The 21,213-nt window shown below is 46.4% G+C and overlaps 1 protein-coding gene across 1 annotated transcript in view; it reads left to right on the plus strand.

The window, feature by feature from the left end:
• SCIN (scinderin) overlaps positions 1-21,213 on the plus strand; it is a 145,578-nt gene that overhangs the window by 100,613 nt on the left and 23,752 nt on the right. The window contains exons 7-14 of the mRNA XM_068235087.1: positions 894-982; positions 4,526-4,741; positions 6,447-6,568; positions 9,514-9,604; positions 13,723-13,893; positions 15,732-15,909; positions 16,349-16,470; positions 17,850-17,927. Coding sequence (XP_068091188.1) covers positions 894-982; positions 4,526-4,741; positions 6,447-6,568; positions 9,514-9,604; positions 13,723-13,893; positions 15,732-15,909; positions 16,349-16,470; positions 17,850-17,927 — 1,067 coding nt within the window. The remainder of the gene's footprint in view (positions 1-893; positions 983-4,525; positions 4,742-6,446; positions 6,569-9,513; positions 9,605-13,722; positions 13,894-15,731; positions 15,910-16,348; positions 16,471-17,849; positions 17,928-21,213) is intronic.

The raw sequence follows: 21,213 nt of genomic DNA on the forward strand, positions 1-21,213 counted from the left end.
CTCTGGTGTGACCCACCCCATTGAGATACATTGACCAAGCGTATCCGCAGCCGCAAGCTGCAGCAGAAACGTTAAAAAAGCCGCTCGGTGTGCCCCGGCCCTGAATTAATATTGTAAAGAAAAAAAAAAAAAAAAAAAGATAAATAACATTATTTTCACTACAGTTCCTCTTTCAGTACAGAATACAGCAGCGTGTGCAGCGAGTGAATACTGGCCGTTCGGGATTGGGTAATGGTCCTGTCACTTATGTGCACACAGGACCAATGCCCACTCCAGAACAGGGATGAGCAGAAACTACGTCAGTGCGAATTTACGCATCGTAGTTCGCGTCTACGCATCGTAGTTTGTAGGCGAAGTTTCAAAACTACGCTTACGAATTTACGCGTATGTATCTTCCACGATCCCTGCACACATGCAGCCTCTATCTCCTTCCTGTCCCAGGCATCCATCGCACTGGTAACAGCATTGGTAACATGCAGTCACGTCACCACAGGGGGAGCTGTTACCAAGGTGATGGACGCTGGGACAGAAAGAAGAAAGAGGCTGAGTGTGTATGGGGATCATGGAAGGTGAGTTGTAACTACTCTATGCCCGCTCCCCCGCCCCTGCGCCCCCCTCCCTGCCACTCAATCCGGCGCCCCAGGCAACTGCACTATTTGAACGTGCATATAAATGGGTGTGGCTAGTACATTAAAGGGACCACGTGTAATTTAGGAGCGCACGCTATGCAGCACTTCCGCACGTAGCCTGCGTGCGGCTCTGTATGTAGCTCGCTTAGTGAATTAACCCCATTGGTCATTACGACCTGATTTCTTATTGTGATCTTTGAATATCAGCCCCATACACACAGAGATCTGCGCAGAGGAACGATAATTGTTATTTATGTCTTATAGGTAAAAATGCCAACGTCAGTGAGAGGAAAGCTGCAATGAAGACAGCGGAAGAGTTTATACAGCAGATGAATTACCCGAAGAACACGCAGGTATGCAAGGAAAAGAAAGATGACGTAATAAACAGGATAATAGTTATAATTTCTGGTCTGTATGACATCATCGTCCTCTGCAGAACAGAGCGGGGGCCTGGAGGGCTCTATAATATCCAGAACCTTCCCTCCTGCTTAGATATGTATCAAACCTGAAGGATTGTTCGCACTACCGGTTCCCTTTAAAGCAAGAGAAAAAAAAAACCTAGATACTCACCTAAGTGAGTGTGCGAGAGAGCGTGCTTGCGCATGCTCAGTATGGAGCGCCCATCTTCAGGAGCACTTGGCTTCCCAAGATTTTCGATGCCTCGGGCAGCAGCAGGAAAGGCAGTCTCCAACCTGTCCGCCTACGGTGGAAAGCGGGGACCGTAGGCGGAACACACCCAGAGCCTTCCCTCTCCTTTGGTGAGTATCTGATTTTTTTTTTTTTATTTAACTTCAGACTCACTTTAAGGCCTAGTTCACATTATAAATCGCCAATGCAATCGCGAGTGCTGAGTGATTTTGTAAGCACTTTTCTAAGTGATTTCAGAGCGATTTTCGCTTAGAAAAGCATTTTTCTAAGCGCTTTTGTGTAGCGATGTTTTGTTCACTTCCTGATGTCAATCAGGAAGTGAGCTCTTTGGCCTGCAAATGGATAACTACAATGTATTTATTAATTAAAGCACTCAGCAAATCCCTTTTTCAAAGCACTTTTTTAAACGCTTAGCGATTTTGCTATATTTTCTAGTAAATCACAAACGCTCTGGGAAGGTGCAGGATCCGCGCTTGCGATTGGATAGAAAGCTTATCACCTATGTGAGAATACTCTCATAGACCAACATTGCACAAGCTTAAAAGGGAATAAGCATGGCAGCCTCCATATCTCTCTTGTTACAGTTGTCCTTTAAAAAAAGGACGGCATAGAGCAAGTTTTGGTCTTGTTGACATAGCAAGCTGTTCCCGCATTTATACAACCTCTTCAGCACATAGGGGAATAATGTTGTACTTTTTCTGGAGATATAACAAAATTCTGAGTGAAAGATATTTTAAAAAAATAAATAAAAAATATAGCACGCTGTGTCTGTCGAATCTGTGTGTTTACAGTGCCATCTAGTGGCCACTAAAGCTAATACCGCCCTTTGGAACAATAAGGAATCCATTCACTGCAGGATTCTGTGTCTACAGTGCCATCTAGTGGCCATGAAAGCTAATACCTCTCTTTGGAACATTAGGGAGTTCTTCACACTAAACAGTATTTATGAATTTGAACTTTATACAGGTGATCCCCACTAACAAACAGGTTATGTTCCAGGAGTTTGTTTGCAATTTGAGTCCTGTTTTAAACATAGGAAACAAGGAAAAATAATTTATTTTCCGTGAACTCTGGATCTGGACATAAACTATTTTAGTTTTATTTATTGGGGAGGTTAGATTCCTTTGTTTTAAACTACTTAAGATGGTTTATACAATACTGTTATGTGTTACAAAAAAAATAGGTGATAACAAAAAAACAGTATTGTATATTTTGTACAAGGGGACAACTATGTACGTATAAAAAATTGTAAGGCGTTTGTAAGTAGTAGATTGTCTGTAATTCTTGAAATGTAAGCTGGTAACTATCTGATACTCTTGCTTTAAGAAACACTTGCTGGTCTACTTAAAACAGACCTGGATCACACTAGAATCAGTATTTGCTGCTGGTAACACTGAATTGTATTCATCCTTAACTGCTGCCCGACAATGTTCGTTTTGAATAATAAGGTTGCCAAGATCAATTTTTCTCACTGTTATTTTCTATGATTACTTCCTGGTACAGGAGTACAGCCACACCCCACCCACTTCTAATTTATAGCCATGTGGATGTAAAAAGATCATAGCCCCACCCATGCCACATTAAGCCTCGCCCCCACCTGTTGTCCTGACATAGTATCAGACTTGTGAGAGTCGGGAGGAAGGATGGTGACATGTTGGCCTTTGGTTTTATCTGCTCAGAGATCAATCCCAGCCCTCCAATCCATCTCCCAACTCTGCTGACTGCTGCCCAGCTCATTCATATTTCTCCTCGCTCCACAACTGCTTCTCCTCTCTGCCCTCTCTGGATACCTATTCCCCAGAAGATCAGCTCCAAGCACCTAACCTTAGCCTGAAACGTCTCTAAACAATCTTTCTCCTTCATGAAGCTACTCACTTAATTCCTAATAGCTCCCCAATAGCAACCTCCACTCTGTACATGGCCTTCTTCTGTCCTCCACTAGAATTACCTCCTCAGATTCCCGCATACAAGACTTCTCACAAACTCCTCTCCTCCTCTAATACTCCTTTTTAGATTGTAAGGAGAGTGGCTTCTTTACAATGGGCTGCAAACCCAAAACATTGTGCTTGGCTAACAAACTCTTGTTTTTGCCAATGCACAATGCATGGAATAATCCTGAGCATATGGTGGTCTTCATTGTTTTGTTTTGCTGGTTACATTATTGAGGGTGTGTGGGTTACCTTAGCCTGTTAGGGTGCCATGTGAGCTTCCCCTGGAATAATTCACTGACTCACTGACTTTGCCAGTGCTGTAGTTAGGACACTGAGCCAAGGAGGCCCATCTCCTGTCCTGGCTGCTGCAAATGGTCAACGGACAAGCTAAGACCCCATTCCAGCCCTCAGAACAGGGCTGTAAGTTGCCCCCTTAACAGGTCACCAAAATCACAACTGAGTATCAAGCCAGGATGTGAAGACACTCATAGCAGTAGAGGAAGCTAAGGGACCACCTGTACCAGAACCGTTCTAGACAGGGCCGGACCATATTTACCATAAGGCACTGTAGGCTCATGCCTACAGGCGCCTGATGATGTAAAGGCGTCTCACTCCCTCCATAAGTGCCTCTCTCCTGCCTTACCTTTGCAGAGTCCCTAACAGAGTGTTAATGAGAGGTAATTTACCCCGAGTTTCGGCATTCCACTGACCAGATCTCCCTTTAGTTGGGGGCACATTTAGCTACCTAATACTTGGGGGTACCTGTAGCTACCTATGACAGGCAAGGGAAGTAAGGGAGAAGTGACAGCTGAGCCAGCACACGTGTGGTGCGATTCAACAGATGTTTTTAGATTTATGGAGGGCGGAGTCTAGGGTGCCAGGACTTCTGTGCCTATAGGCTCCTGTGATGTAAATCCTGGCCTGCATGCATGGAGGGCGGAGTTTAGGGTGCCAGGACATCTGTGCCTATAGGCTCCTGTGATGTAAATCCAGGCCTGCATGCATGGAGGGCGGAGTCTAGGGTGCCAGGACTTCTGTGCCTATAGGCTCCTGTGATGTAAATCCTGGCCTGCATGCATGGAGGGCGGAGTTTAGGGTGCCAGGACATCTGTGCCTATAGGCTCCTGTGATGTAAATCCGGGCCTGCATGCATGGAGGGCGGAGTCTAGGGTGCCAGGACTTCTTTGCCTATAAGCTCCTGTGATGTAAATCCGGGCCTGGTTCTAGATGTGTTCTAGATTGTACCAGCCTCTATCATTCCCCCCTGTGTGTTGCCCCTTTTAAACCACATTTCCTGAACGCGCTTGGCTTTTCCAGATTCAAGTTATTCCGGAAGACGGTGAGACGCCGATCTTCAAGCAGTTCTTCAAAGACTGGAGAGACAAGGACCAGAGCGACGGCTTCGGGAAGGTTTATGTCACCGAGAGAATCGCTCGCATCCAGCAGGTGGATTTTGACGCATCCAAGCTTCACGAATCTCCAGAAATGGCAGCTCAGCACAACATGGTGGACAACGGGTCGGGGAAAGTGGAGGTGTGTGAAGATTTGTTCTCCTTTATGATCGCTGTTGTGAAATAGTTCTTAAAGGACCACTATGGTGAAAATGTTGACCTACCACTGTATGTATAGAGCAGAATACCCAGGTATACAGACAGCAATGGCCATAATTCAGTAAGATCATGCTGGTGATAATAAGGCAAGTGATAACTTATCACCACACTTCAATCAGTATTTTAAGTGTTAAATTACTAAATAAGCTTGCCTTATTAACATACTAGCTGATGGCCCGGCATTGCCCGGTTATGTATTTGGCTGGTGTTGCCTCCGCCCACTTTTTCTAACCCTAACACACAATTACTCAATGACCTAGTTTGTGAGCTTTGTGGCCTCAACAATTTGCATTGAAATGAAACAAATCTGATTGACTATGGCTCCACCCTCTTTTCTGAATTTGCACCCTAGTCACACAGTGACCAACTGTACCAAGTTTGAGGCTTGTGCCATTATCAGTGCAAGAATGGCAGCAGTGAAATATTCCCCTTGAAAATAGATAGGTGAATTTTGATTGACATTTGTAGGCTCCAGTCATTTTTCTGAATATTAATTCCAGTCACCCAGTGACCAACTGTGCAAAGTTTGAGAACCCTGCCATTAACAGTGTAAGAATAGCTGCAGTTTACCTTTTCCCAGTGAAATTTGTATTTGTCTCCGCCCACTGATGACCCGGCGTTGCCTGTGTATGTATTTGACTGGTGTTCACTGTGCCCACTTTTTCTAACCCTAACACACAAACACTCAATTACTCAATGACCATGTTTATGAGCTTTGCGGTCTTTAACATCAATCATTTGCATTTAAATGAAACAAATCTGATTGGCTGTTTGTGGCTCCACCCTGTTTTCTGAATTTGAACCCCAGTTACCCAATGACCAACTGTACCAGGTTTGAGGCTTGTGCAAGAATGGCAGCAATTAAACATTCCCCTTGAAAATCAATAGGTGAATTTTGATTAGCTTTTGTAGGCTCCACCCACTTTTCTGAATATTAATCCCAGTCACCCAGTGACCAACTGTGCAACGTGTGAGAACCCTGCCATTAACAGTGTAAGAATGGCTGCCGTTTAGATTTTTCCATTGAAATTTGTCTCCAACCACTTTTTGGTTATGGGAATATTCTTGGTGTCTCTCTCTACCTCTCTGTGTGCCTGCTGTGTATAGTTATCTCTTTGCAGAGTCCCCTTCTGCATAATCTAGTGAGATATAAAGCAGACAGCTCAGAATACTTCACTTTATATTGCACTCTGTAGTAACACTCCACTTAACGACTGCTCAGGCCAGGTGATAACTCCTCACATACTTTACGCTTGCATTCCTCTCTGTGAATTAACATCCTGCCTTTAACTTTTGAATTATGTTGATATTTTAAGGATTGAAACCTTAACAGAAATCTCCTTAACTTAAAGACAGAATCCTTATTTTAAGGTTTGCCTGAGGTAAATTGCTTAGTGAATACTATGTGCTTTATCATCACGGCGATAACAGTAAAAACAGCACAGAATCGTTATTAAAAACAGGAGTTGAGCTTAGTGTATTGTCGCCAATTTCTGTACACAGTGCTGCCTGCATAGCGGATGCCCTTCACACTGCCCCCAGCAGGAGTGGCACTGTCATAGCGCCCAGGTGTAATGTGCGGACATTTACCACTATGTGTCCTCATTGCTTCCTCTCGTTTCCTTTAGATCTGGCGTGTGGAGAGCAACGGACGTATCCCCGTAGATCCTGGCACATATGGACAGTTCTATGGGGGGGACTGTTACATCATCCTGTACACTTACCCCAAAGGACAGATCATCTATACCTGGTGAGTACTTCCGCCGCATGCCAAGCAAGGACTATCCGAAAAATAGGACCTATCGAATATATACATTCATTAACAGTGTAGAAAAATAGGACCCTCTGACAGGAGGACAGGAAACTGACAAGATGGAAAGATCTTAAAGGATACCCGAAGTGACGTGTGACATGATGAGATAGACATGTGCATGTACAGTGCCTAGCACACTAATAACTAGGCTGTGGTACTTTTTTCTGACTGGGTCAAACTATAGCAAAACCCTCACTGAAGAGTAATTACAGTCATAAAACACTTTCCTGTCAGTAAATGGCTTCATATAGCAGGGAAGAGATAAAAAGGGTCAATATTTCATAGATTGGAGCTCTAGCGTAGGCGGCGGATGCAGTGTCACAAGGCCGATTCCGGATTGATTTCAGCATAAAATTGATCAGGAATCGGCCTGCGGGTGTATGGACAGGCAACAGATCTCTCTCTTATCAGATTCGATTAGAGAGAGATTGGTCTCTTGGTCGATTTGCCCATCTACGCTAGATGTATGGGCAGAGGCGTAGCTAGGCTTTTCAGTGCCCGGGGACAAAGACAGTTTTTGCGCCCCCCCCCCCTCTTGACAAATTGGGCGTGGCCACACATCAGAATGTGGGTGTGGTCATGGGTGGAGCCAAATATACAAATGCTGTTTAGATAGCTAGATGGGGGTTGTTCTGCTGCGGTTAACACTTCTGCATTCCTCTGCAGAGGAAGGGAGAGAAGCAGGGGCACTTCAGGCATGCCTCTTACTCACTTGGGGGTGTGGTGGCCATGCTCTGCGCCCCCTTACTGTGCTGCGCCCGGGGACATGTGTTCCCCCTTGCGCACCCATAGCTACGCCTCTGTGTATGGGCACCTTAAAGCGGATCCGAGATGAAAAACAAACTATAACAAGTAACTTGTCTATATATCTTATCTAAAGTTTAGATAGTTTACACAGCAAATCTAGCTGCAAACAGCTTTAATAGAATATGATTATTTCTTCCCTGTGATACAATGACAGCAGCCATGTTGTTTGTAAACATTACTGTAATAGGTTGCGGAAAAGCCGCCGCGTGTACTGGCAGCAAGGCGGCTGATTCCGCGTCCAGCGCGGCGGTTTGCACGCAGCAGCATGCGTCTGAGGTGGCTGGGCCTGTTAGTTCACACAGGTTGAGGAATACGCGCGCGCGCACTGAGAGGCAGAACCTTTATGACAAACGAGGAGGGATCAGCTGACCAGGTTGGTCAGCTGATCTCAGAGCAAGTGGCTATTGGTTGATCGGTGATGGGTGGCACCGGGGAGCGCCACTCTATGTATAGTTACTGCTGGCCAGTCTCAAGTTGTCTGCCGTTGCGAACACTTACGTGGAAGCACTCAGACCATAGTCAGATCCCACAGTGTGTTAGAACCAGGTGGACCTGGGAATTCACACTGAGCCAGATTACTTCTCTGTTATCATTGTGTTATACTTCAGACTAGTTCCAGGGTGTTGAGACCACGGACCTCACACCCAAGACTAGGGATTCTGTGTTATCATTGTGTTATACTTCAGACTAGTTCCAGGGTGTTGAGACCACGGACCTCACACCCAAGACTAGGGATTCTGTGTTATCATTGTGTTATACTTCAGACTAGTTCCAGGGTGTTGAGACCACGGACCTCACACCCAAGACTAGGGATTCTGTGTTATCACTGTGTTATACTTCAGACTAGTTCCAAGGTGTTGAGACCACGGACCTCACACCCAAGACTAGGGATTCTGTGTTATCATTGTGTTATACTTCAGACTAGTTCCAGGGTGTTGAGACCACGGACCTCACACCCAAGACTAGGGATACTGTGTACCATCATATTATACTTCAGACTAGTTCCAGGGTGTTGAGACCACGGACCTCACACCCAAGACTAGGCATTGTTTGATATCTGTTATGACCTATTGCATTCCTGACTATCCCTCTGCTTTCTGATTCGGTACTTACGCATATCTGATTACCTGTTGCCAACCCTGCCTGCCCTTGGATACCGAATCAGCCTTCTGTCTCTGTACCTTATCTGCCCGTGTGTTGCCGACCTGGCTTGCCCGACCTTGAGAGCTATTCCTCTCCATTGAGAGATTAGTCTCCAGACCTGCTTGTGACACCCACCTTCCAGGTGTCACTCAGTCACAGGTCCTTCCTGCTATTCAGCCTGGGGCTCCACCCCTTTGGATGTCTCAGGCTGCTGGAAGGTCTTCGCAGTTCCCAGAGGGAGGTATTTCTCATACGGCCAAGGACCACCTGCTCCTCAGGTGGTCCCCCTCAAAGTCATTACTGTTGCACCAAACACTCACACTACAGAGGTGTCCAGAGGCTAGTTATACTTGTATTATTGGTGATTCCTCAGATCATCAATAATCAGGTATATATCTGTATTCTTGGTGATACTGTAGATCACCAATAATCAGATTCTCTCTGTGTGCTGACACCGATCGTTACACTTACACAGCGGCAGGTTTATCTGCATCTTGAGCACTCAGCCTGTAAAAAAAATCTATCCACCCTCCTCTTCCCTCCTCCCCTCTGCCTCTGAAATCTCTGGCTAGTAATACCTCCCCCTTCTCCTGCCCAGACTGAGCTCCCATGAGCCCTCGCTACTGACTCTCTGAAAAGCTGTGGACGTGGCTTGTTTAGTTTATAGGGAATTAGAGTATTAAAACAAAAAAGTATTTGCCTTGAGGAATGCCCTATAAACAATAGGAAAGGAACACTAATTGTGCAATGAGTAAAAGTTCATCTCGGATCCACTTTAAGCTTTGTCCATTTGTTTGTTCCGTTAGGCTTTACAGATAAGTCATGACGTTATAGGGGACACTGGGAAAGGGGCAAATACGTTTTTACTTCCTTGTACTTTTCTGTATTATAGTCCTGACTCCCTTTCCTTCCACTGACGTTATTTTGTTTAGGCAAGGATCCAAGGCTACTCGAGACGAGCTCACCACATCGGCCTTCCTCACGGTACAGCTGGACCGATCCCTCGGGGGCCAGGCCGTCCAGGTCAGTGTGTCCTCACTGCCACGTGTGTATACATGTGGGGTACATACGTGTCCTCGCTACCGAGTGTGTATGTGGGGTACATATGTGTACTGAGCTCAGTGCAGTTTCTAGGATAAAATGCACCCAGGGCGAGGGTGTAAAAATTGCGCCCCCCCCCCCCCCCCCCCCCCCCGAGCAAGGTATGGGTGCCCGCAGTATAGGTTAGCCAGGTCTAGTTGCACTTAGTATAGGTCCCCCAAGTATAGGTAGCCCAGTATAGGTAGCCAGGCATAGGTGAGCCATTATAGTTGCCCCCACTATAGGTTAGCCAGGTAGGTGCCTCCAGTATAGGTAGCCAGTATAGTTGCCCCCAGTATAGGTTAGATAGGCAGGCGCCCCCGGTATAAGTTAGATAGGTAGGTGCCCCAGTAAAGGGTAGCTAGGTGGGTTCCTCTAATATAGGTAGCCAGAACAGTTGCCCCCAGCATAGGTTAGATAGGTAGGTGCCCCCAGTATAGGTTATTTAGGTAGGTGCCTGCAATATAGGTAGCCAGTATAGTTGCCACCTGTATAGGCTAGCTAGGTAGGTGCCCCCAATACAGGTTAGATAAGTGCCCCCAGTATAGGTTAGATAGGTAGCTGCCCCCCAGTGTAGGTTAGATTAGGTAGCTGCCCCCCAGTGTAGGCGTACATTACACTGACGTAATTACGCCTCGTAATTTAAGGCGGTACATTCAATGTAAATTTATGCGGAAGCGCTACGCGTAACTTACGGTCTTACGCGTAATTATTTACGCGTAAGGAGTTAAGTGGTATCGTAATTACAGTGTCTACCGTAATTGCTAGGTATGCGTAATTTTACGAAGACTTACGCGTAATTACTAACGTAAAAACTCCCCTTTTCTAAGAGTAGCCAATCAGTCAACATCCAAAGCAACCAATAGTATCTTCTCTCGCCCTTCAGTATATAAGCGTACGTTTTGATGCATACGAATGATGTGTATGCAATAGCTGTCACATTGACGGCTATTGCGTACACATCGTCCGTATGCGTCAAAAAATACGCATTAATGGGTATTACGGCACTACGCGTAACATCGTAGTGTAAGCGCCTACATTACGGTATCCTTACGCGTAACTGCGTAAGTTAGCGCGTAATTACAGTGATGAACCGTAGATAATTTCGTAAATAAATTTCGATAATAGCGTAAAATTACGCGTAATGATCCGTAAGCGTAGATTCTTCCATTACGACCAGCACTGGCAAAACCTAAAAAAATTGCAAAATGCAGAATAGGAGGGGCAGAAAAACGTAGGAAATCACAGCCTTCTTTTTGAGCAGTTTACCTATAATTGATGGCTAGATAGGTGTATGGCCAGATTGACCATTAGACAGATCCCTGATCAGGGAGGGATCTATTGCGTGGCCAAACTGAGCACAGCGATTTTCAATAGGAAATTGTCCTAACGCCGCCTCCTGCGGGGCCGTCCCCAAAGTGTATATGTAGACCCCCTACCCCCGTGTACCGTGTTAAAAGCTCACCTCTCTGGTGACGCAACTCCCGGCCTCCTCTGTGGTTCGCCGTCACCGCAAGCAGGGCCGTTCTAGACTTTTTTGCCGCCTGAGGCAAACTTGTGAAGATGCTGACCCTCCCCCCTATAGGTAGTATAATTGCCCCCAGTATAGGTAGCCTGGAGGGGGTGGCAGCCAGGAAGGGGGAGCAGCAAGAAGTGATGCGAGTGGTGGAACGCAGCAGCGATGGATCGCGGACATAGGCGAGTCATTGCTTCCCCTGCTGCCTGACAGTAATTAAATGCTGCGCAAATAGCTGGATGGTGAGCCCTAGGTGAGGAAGGGAGGTCTGACCGCCTCCCCACCACTGTGCCTGCTGCTTCCCCTTCCTCGTTTTCACCCCCTCCAGCTTAGCGGCCCCCCACTTATGGCCAAGCGGGCATCACCCCCCCACTTCCGCCGCCTGAGGAACCTGCCTCACCCCGCCTCATGGGCTGACTGCAAGCGCCTGTTCCCTGGGAACTGGTGAATAAGTGACGTCACAGCGTGTGCCAGTGTCACATGGAACAGGCCCTCGCGGTGACGCCAGACACTGGCCAGGAACTGCTCCGGCATATGGGTGAGCCTTTAACACTGCACGGGGGTGCTGGGGGGGGGGGGCTCACACGCACAAATATATACACATTGGGGGGACACCGGCCAGGGGTCCATTGGGTCTGTGGGTTGTCAGGATATTGAAACCCGTTACCACTGTACACGTAATCAAACTCTTGTGACCAAGATTTTTTGCCATCCACTCTTTTTGGCCGGAAACTGATCAAAAGATCGATCGAGCGGCCATGTTGCGTCATGATAATCAGAAGGTTGATCAATCTACAATATCGAGTAATTATTGGGCACAGATAGATAGATAGATAGATAGATAGATAGATAGATAGATAGATACTGTAGATAGATAGGTAGATCGATACCGTGTTTCCCCTAAAGTAAGACATCCCCTGAGAATAAGCCCTAGCAGGAATTCCTAGCATGCTTGAAATATAAGACATCCCCCGAATGTAAGCCTTGGCAGCAGCACACATGACACCAGCAAGTCACGCTCAATACAAAGCCTGGATACTGGAGAGCAGCGGTATAATGTGAGTTCTACACAGTCCTATATGCGGTAGATAGATAGTAGAGCTGGATAACTTCCAGTAAATACTGCAGATATTTTTTATACAGCAATACATGGATACACACTATAGTCATAGATGATGGCTGTGATATATATTTTCCCTGCAGTTGGAGATGTATGGAGACAGTAGCCGCTGTACTCTCATTGTCTGACTATTCTGGGCAATGATGGATAGAGCGGTAAAAATTGCCGGTTATCTTTCCCCCTATCACGGCCGCAGTGACAGGCCGCGGTGACAGGCCGCAGTGACAGGCCGCGGTGACAGGCCGCTGCTATGAAAGGCTCTGTGGTTACATGCAGCAGGCTGGAGAGGTGGCAATCTATTTTCCATGGTTACTGAGATCTCAGAAGGACAGACTCCCATCGGGCCTTTGTGTGGCAGAACGCTCGCTCTGTGCGGAGGCTGCAATCTTCTTATATGACAAGCATTGTTGTAAGCCTCACACTTTAAAGATGTTCGGTGAAATGGAAACTCATTGCAAAGGCTGGAAATACTTCAACAAAAACGTATCTGCAAAGCATGCCTCCTATAATACCTACTAAAGCTCACCTAAAGTGAGAGGAGAGAGATATGAAGGCTGCCATATTTACTTCCCTTTAAGCAATACCAGTTGCCTGGCAGCCCCGCTGATCCTCTGCCTCTAATTCTATTAGCCACAGACCCTGAACAAGCATGCAGCAGATCAGGTGTTTCTGACTTTGTGAGATCTGACAAGATTGGCTGCATGCTTGTTTTTGGTGTGATTCAGCCACTACTGCTGCCAAATAGATCAGCAGGGCAACTGGTATTGCTTAAAAGGAAATACATTTGGCAGCCTCCATATGCCTCTTAGTTCAGTTTTCCTTTAAACACAATTGATATGAACCTTTTCAGGAGGATACACTTTCTTGGGATAGTTTAATCTGTGATCTTCATCTTTTTAATATGTTTTCTCAGTTTTCGGGTGACTGTATGTGGTTCGGTGGGTGGGGTAGTGGGTGGAGTGGTGGGTGGAGCTGTGAGTGGAGCATTGGGTGGAGTGGTGGGCAGGGCTGTGGGTAGGGCGGTGGTTGGAGCTATTGATGTAGTGGTGGGCGGTGCTCTGGTTGGAGTTGTAAGTTTAGTATGTAGTTTGTGTCACACGTGAATTCTTTTCTCTTACAGGTCAGCGTGACTTTGGGTGGAGCAGTGGGTGGAGATGTGGGTGGAGTTTGTGTTTTGTGCTACACATGAATTCTTTTCTCTTACAGGTCAGGGTGAATGTGGGTGGAGCAGTGGGTGGAGTTTGTGGTTTGTGTTACACATTAATTCTTTTCCCTTACAGGTCAGGGTGACTGTGGGTGGAACTGTGGGTGGAGTTATTTTGTGTCACACATGAATTATTTTCTCTTACAGGTCAGGGTGACTGTGGGTGGAGCTGTGGGTGGAGTTTGCGGTTTGTGTTACACATTAATTCTTTTCTCTTACAGGTCAGGGTGACTCAGGGAAAGGAGCCGCCACATTTACTGAGCCTGTTTAAAGACAAGCCGCTGATCATATACAAAGACGGCACCTCCCGCAAAGGGGGTCAGGCCCCGCCCAGCGCCGTCAGGCTGTTCCAGATCCGCAGGAATTTGGCCTTTATCACTCGGATTGTGGAGGTAATACTATCAGGATTTTAATGCTGATACAAGTTAGATGGACCACAGAGGCTCACACATTACAGGTTGCAAATTGAGTGCCGGATGGTGCCGCTAGTAAAAGATATTGGTAATTTATATTACTGATATTTTACTATACTCACCCATTCTCGCTTGAACCCCTCCCCACCTAGTGCCTAAAGTTAACCTCCACCTCCTAATTCCTAACACTAGCTCCGCCCCATCCTCTTTCCAGTGCCTAAGGGTACTTCTCAAATAGGAAGCCCACGTACTGTAATGCAACCATGATTCCTTCAATTATTTACCACTACTGGGATTTTGCCACAATTGCGCCATGATACGCCACAAATGCGAATGTTGGAATTGGCAAAATGGTCGCTAGTTAAGTGATCACAGTGAATGATTGGCTGGCCCCAGCTCCTCCCTGACCAGGGCTGTTTCTTGGTCAGTGCGGGCAGGGCGACCGCCCTGGGCACAGACCGGCAAGTAGAAGAAGGGGGGCGCAGGCAGAAGGACATAACCGCTAGGGAGCTGGTGACGCTCGGTGCAGCCAAATGGAAGAAGATTACCAGCGCGATCACCTTCCTTGACTCCTCCTGGGCTGCCTGCATCAGACGTTAAGTAATCATCACGTCACCACTGCATGATGACACCTGCTGTCCTGTAACGGTACTGCACCACCGCGTGATGACACCTGCTGTCCTGTACTAGCGGTACTGCAGGCTGTCAGTGGAGGAGTCGGCTTTCCGGGCTCTCTTCGCCTAGGTGTTCTCCTGGTCCCTGCTTCCTCCTGGGTGAGCGGCTGGTCACTAGTAAGCAGGCAGATCTACTTGTGACCTGTGGCTGTGGGACTGTCCCTAAAGAGTAAGCATACCTCCCAACATTTTAAACTAAGAAACCGGGACACTGGCCACACCCCTAACCACACCCCTACACACGCCTACCATATATATATATATATATATATATATATATATATATATATATATATATAATATACCCTCATACACCCTGCCCGTGGGTGGGGAGGAGGGTAAGGGTGCCCGTGGGTGGGGACTCTGGGGAGGATGGGTGCCACTGCACAAAAAAAAAATGATCGAGGCGCCAGCCGCGCGTGGTATGCGGTATGCGGCCATATCATTACTACCTCCCTCCCTCCTTCCCTTGAGACCTGCCCCCGTGTCCCCCATTAGCAGAGTGCGCAGCGAGCGGAGCGAGCTGTCATTACCTGGGTCCATGCACGAGTACCGTGTCTTCATCCAGCTTCCTGCTTCCTGTGACATCACAGGAAGCATAGTGAAGCCGGACACCGGTACTCGTGCATGGACACAGGTAATGACAGCCCGCTCCGCTCGCTGCGCACTCTGCTAACGGGGAACACAGGGGGGCAGATCTCAAGGGAAGGAGGGAGGGAGGTAGTAATGATATGGCCGCATCCCGCATACCACGCGCGGCTGGCGCCTCGATCATTTTTTTTTTACTGCTGCCCACTGCCGCCCGGGACTTGGGGGGCTCATACCGTGACAGCGGGAGAGCCCCCCCAAATCCTGACAGTCCCGACGAGATCGGGACGGTTGGGCCCTCTGAGTAAGGGTCCACGGGGGTGGGGGAAGGGGGCGCAATTTTTACAGCCTCCCCCTGGGTGCAGTTTAGCCTAGAAACTGCCCTGGCCCTGACTATGATGATGGGATAGGGGGAGGAGTTTATACAGCTTACAGACAGATAGACACATGGAACTACACAATTTGATTTACCATTAGGCTATATATAAGAAGACAATGTGTTTGTGTGTCTTCATAAATGACCATAAATGTCTCGCTGTAACGGTCACTTTGTAGGTGGATGCCGATTCGTCCAGCCTCAATTCCAACGATGTGTTTGTCCTGAAACTGAAGAATAACTCCGGCTATCAGTGGGTGGGGAGAGGCGCCAGCGGGGACGAGGAAAAAGGGGCGGAGTATATTGCCGGCCTCCTGAAATGCAAATCTACGAGAGTAGAGGAAGGGCGGGAAACAGGTCCGTTTAACCAGTTCTGTCTATCTCTCTCTATTGCTATCCATATCTCTATCTATCTATCTATCTATCTATCTATCTATCTATCTATCTATCTATCTATCTATCTCTCTTTTTATCTATCTATCTATCTATCTATCTATCTATCTATCTATCTACAGTATATCTATCTATCGATCTATCTATCTATCTATCTATCTATCTATCTATCTATCTATCTATCTATCTACAGTATATCTATCTATCGATCTATCTATCTATCTACCTACAGTATATCTATCTATCTATCTATCTATCTATCTATCTATCTATCTATCTGTCTGTCTGTCTGTCTATCTATCTATCTATCTATCTATCTATCTATCTATAGTCTCTCTCTCTCTCTCTCTCTCTCTAGTATATCTATCTATCTATATCCATCTATCTATCCTCTATTTATCAGATGAATTCTGGAGTGCTCTGGGGGGTAAGAAGTCGTACCAGACATCCCCCCTTCTGGGGTCTCAGCTGGAGGATCACCCACCCCGGTTATTTGGCTGCTCTAACAAGTCTGGGAGATTTGTGGTAAGTCTAAATTCTTACATAACTGAACATCCATATACTGAATGATCACATAATACACAGGATATAAAAGGAATGGATGAAGCATCAACCAAGTTATTATTAGTTTGATGAATAATGGAGATATTTTTACTTTATTTCTGTTGAGCCGCAGATTAGTATGTTGTAATTGTTTAGTGATAGGGCCGGGGTACATGTCCAGGCTATAGCGGGCTGCAGGTTAGTGTTTTCAGCATCAGGTGAGAGACGGCGACAGGGGTGGTGACATCTTTAGTCCTGTCAGGTGTAGCTCTGCGGAATGTTTGTTTACTGAGAGTTCTGAAGCCAGTACAAAATATACCGGTACTTCCAGAATGCTCAGGGGGAGAATTCTGCACTTCCTTTAAGTATCAATCAAACCACAATTGTTTTACCATTTAGCGCACCACAACGCTATGCGACCATCGATCGCACAACGATCAAAAGTGAATCAATCAGATAAATTAAGGTTGTCAGATTTGTGTCAGATTTTATTAAAGTGATTGAATCAGACAGAAAAAAAAATCAATACCTGTGTGCCTAGAATGACACATCTCCATCAGTGAATGAGCCCCTTATGTAGATGTTATGCTATAGATTACCTACAGACACCCCATAATCTGCTCTGTGTGTGCCTAAGCATCACCTTCATCAGTGAACAAGCTCCTCCTGTTGGGATGTTATGCTATAGATCAGTGGTAGGGGAACCTATGGCTCGGGAGGCAGATGTGACTCTTTTGATGGCTGCATCTGACTCACATACACATCAGTAGGTGTTAATTCACTAAGCTACACTGCTCAAGCAGCACAGCTCAGTGTGGCAGCGCAAGTAACATTTTCGCTATTGCTGTAGCATGCGCTACTAACTTACTCGCACTTCCCCTAAACAAATGGCTCCTCCAATTGTCCCACTCTGGATCCTGTCAGCTCCAGTGACTTTGTAGGACGAGATCCCCACACTTTAATTGGCCCAATAGGCTGCCTGTCACTTGATAGGCAGCCTATTGGGCTAAAGCGTGGGGATCTCGCCCTACAAAGTGAATCAACCCCCAAGTCAGGTAGCTAATTGTACAAGCTGTTAGTCGGTATTTCTCCTGTCTGGCTCTCGGGGAAATTGCTGATGTTGCTGAAACCCAAGAGAAGTTGTCTGACACTTCCGCTGCCCGGCGGATCAACTGTATACACATCACCATGACAACAGGGACGTAAGCCCTACTGTCCCAGTTTGAAACATATTGTGTGGCTTCTGTCGGAATTACATTTTAAAGTATGTGGCGTTTTATGGCTCTCTCAGCCAAAAAGGTTCTCACCCCTGCTATAGATTTACCTACAAACACCGTATAACCTGCTCTCTTTGTGCCTAGATTGAGGAAGTTCCGGGTGAGTTCACACAAGACGATTTAGCAGAAGACGATGTGATGTTGCTGGACACGTGGGAGCAGGTAAGATCCTCCTAACATAGTATATCTGAGTGCAGAGCATTCCTGTTACTACCTGCACCAAACTTCCTTTTTAAACAATGCTAGTTGGCTGGCAGTACTGCTGATCTTTGGCTGCAGTAGTGTCTGAATCACACACCTGAAACAAGCATGAAGCTAATCCAGTCAAACTTCAGTCAGAGCACCTGATCTGCATGCTAGTTCAGGGGCTATGGCTAAAAATATTAGAGGCAGAGGATCAGCAGGACCGCCAGGCAATGTGCGTTGTTTAAAAGGAAATAAATATGGCAGCCTCCATATCCCTCTCACTTCAGGTCCCCTTTAAATGATTCTGCATCGGGTGTGTAGGGGGGCAGCAAGGTAACAGCAGGTGATAGCCAAGGAGAATGGGGGTAGGGGAGGAGAAAACGTGTTTCCTAACTGACTGCGTATACAGCAGTGCTGGGCGTAATGGAAAAAGCTACGCTTACGGATCATTACGCGTAATTTTACGCTATTACGCATTACGGAATTACGCTTACGGCGTAGACATTCAATTACGGTACATGTCTGTAATTATGCATAGACCTTACGCAATTACGCGTAAGAATACCGTAATTCAGGTTGTTACGTTTTAGGCTTACGCGTAAAATTCTACTAGCAATTAATGCGTAAGGTCATGCTGCCAAGCGGAAAAGTTGACGCATGGATCAATGTTAGGTAGCCGCCGACTTTAAGGGTTAATAGCAAAGCCCCCTTAAGTGCTAAGAGCCTCAAATTTGGAGAATATATTAAGGAGATCAAAAGGAATAAGAGGAAAAAATTTTTTTTCAAAAAGACCTTATAGTTTTTGAGAAAATCGATGTTAAAGTTTCAAAGGAAAAATATATACATTTAAAAACCCGCCGACTTTAACGGTTAATAGCAAAGCCTGCTTAAAATTTAGGAACACCAAATTCACAGGGTATATTAAGGGGATCAGTGGGAATAAGAGGAAATTTTTTTTTTTCAAAAAGACCTTATAGTTTTTGAGAAAATCGATTTTTAAGTTTCAAGGGCAAAAATGTCTTTTAAATGCGGAAAATGTCAGGTTTTTTTTGCACAGGTAACAATAGTGTTTTATTTTCATAGATTCCCCCAAGTGGGAAGAGTTTTACTTACTTCGTTCTGAGTGTGGGAAATATTTTTTTAAAAAAAACGACGTGGGGTCCCCCCTCCCAGACCTCTTTAACCCCTTGCCCCCCATGCAGACTGGGATAGCCAGAATGCGGAGCACCGGCCGCGTGGGGCTCCGCACCCTGACTATACCAGCCCGCATGGTCCATGGATTGGGGGGTCTCGGAAGGGGAGGGGCAGCCAAGCTTTCCCCTCCCCCTCCGAGCCCTTGTCCAATCCAAGGACAAGGGGCTCTTCTCCACCTCCGATGGGCGGTGGAGGCCGCGATTTCCTGGGGGGGGGGGGGTTCATGGTGGCATCTGGGAGTCCCCTTTAAAAAGGGGTCCCCCAGATGCCCACCCCCCCTCCCAGGAGTACTGAGTATAGAGGTACTTGTACCCCTTACCCATTTCCTTTAAGAGTTAAAAGTAAATAAACACACAAACACATAAAAAAAAGTATTTTAATTGAACAAAAAACATAACCACGAAAAAAGTCCTTTAATATTCTTAATTAACCATTAATACTTACCTGTCCCTTTAAAAGCCAGTTCCCACGCAATATCCTCGGAAATATACTAATCAGTTACAATGTAACAAAGTTGTTACAATGTAACAACTTTGTTACTTTGTAACACCACCGCACCCGACGTCACTCGCCGCTCACCCGCCGGCCGCCGCATACACGCTAAGTCCCCGCCGGCTCCCGCCGTCCACTCCGCCCACACCTGTCACCCATATACATGCTGGCACCCATGGGTGCCAGCATGTATATAGGTGACATGTGGGAGAGGCGGGGAGGGCAGCGGAGCCGGCGAGGACTTAGCGTCCTAAACCCGACAGAGCTCTGAGCTATATAGCTCAGAGCTCTTGAAAGCATCTTTGTATTTGGGCTCCAAGGAGCCCAATTGGTCCTTAGCAGACCAATGGGGTTCCTTCTGATTTGAAGGAACCCCATTGGTCTGCTAAGGACCAATGGGGCTCCTTGGAGCCCAAATTCAAAGATGCTTAGAAAGCTCTGAGCTATATAGCTCAGAGCTCTGTCGGGTCTGTGCAGCGCAGACGCGTATGCGGCGGCTGAGCGGCGAGTGACGTCGGGTGCGGCGTAGTTACAATGTAACAAAGTTGTTACATTGTAATAACTTTGTTACATTGTAACTGATAGAACATTTCCGAGGCTATTTCGAGGGATCATTTATTTAAAGGGACAGGTAAGTATTAATGGTTAATTAAGAATATTAAAGGACTTTTTTCATGGTTATGTTTTTTGTTCAATTAAAATACTTTTTCTAAGTGTCTGTGTGTTTATTTACTTTTAACTCTTAAAGGAAATGGGTAAGGGGTACAAGTACCTCTATACTCATTTCTCCTGGGAGGGGGGGGGAGGGGGTGGGCATCTGGGGGACCCCTTTTTAAAGGGGACTCCCAGATTCCACCATGAACCCCCCCCCAGGAAATCGCGGCCTCCACCTCCACCGCCCATCGGAGGTGGAGAAGAGCCCCTTGTCCTTGGATTGGACAAGGGCTCGGAGGGGGAGGGGAAAGCTTGGCTGCCCCTCCCCTTCCGAGACCCCCCCAATCCATGGACCATGCGGGCTGGTATAGTCAGGGTGCTGAGCCCCACGCGGCCGGTGCTCCGCATTCTGGCTATCCCAGTCTGCATGGGGGACAAGGGGTTAAAGAGGTCTGGGAGGGGGGACCCCACGTCGTTTTTTTTTTAATATTTCCCACACTCAGAACGAAGTAAGTAAAACTCTTCCCACTTGGGGGAATCTATGAAAATAAAACACTATTGTTACCTGTGCAAAAAAAAACCTGACATTTTCCGCATTTAAAAGACATTTTTGCCCTTGAAACTTAAAAATCGATTTTCTCAAAAACTATAAGGTCTTTTTGAAAAAAAATTTTTTCCTCTTATTCCCACTGATCCCCTTAATATATCCTGTGAATTTGGTGTTCCTAAATTTTAAGTAGGCTTTGCTATTAACCGTTAAAGTCGGCAGGTTTTTAAATGTATATATTTTTCCTTTGAAACTTTAACATCGATTTTCTCAAAAACTATAAGGTCTTTTTGAAAAAAAAAATTTTCCTCTTATTCCTTCTGATCTCCTTAATATATTCTCCAAATTTGAGGCTCTTAGCACTTAAGGGGGCTT

Source organism: Hyperolius riggenbachi, chromosome 5 (assembly GCF_040937935.1).
Source record: "Hyperolius riggenbachi isolate aHypRig1 chromosome 5, aHypRig1.pri, whole genome shotgun sequence".
NCBI classification, from domain to species: Eukaryota; Metazoa; Chordata; class Amphibia; order Anura; family Hyperoliidae; genus Hyperolius; species Hyperolius riggenbachi.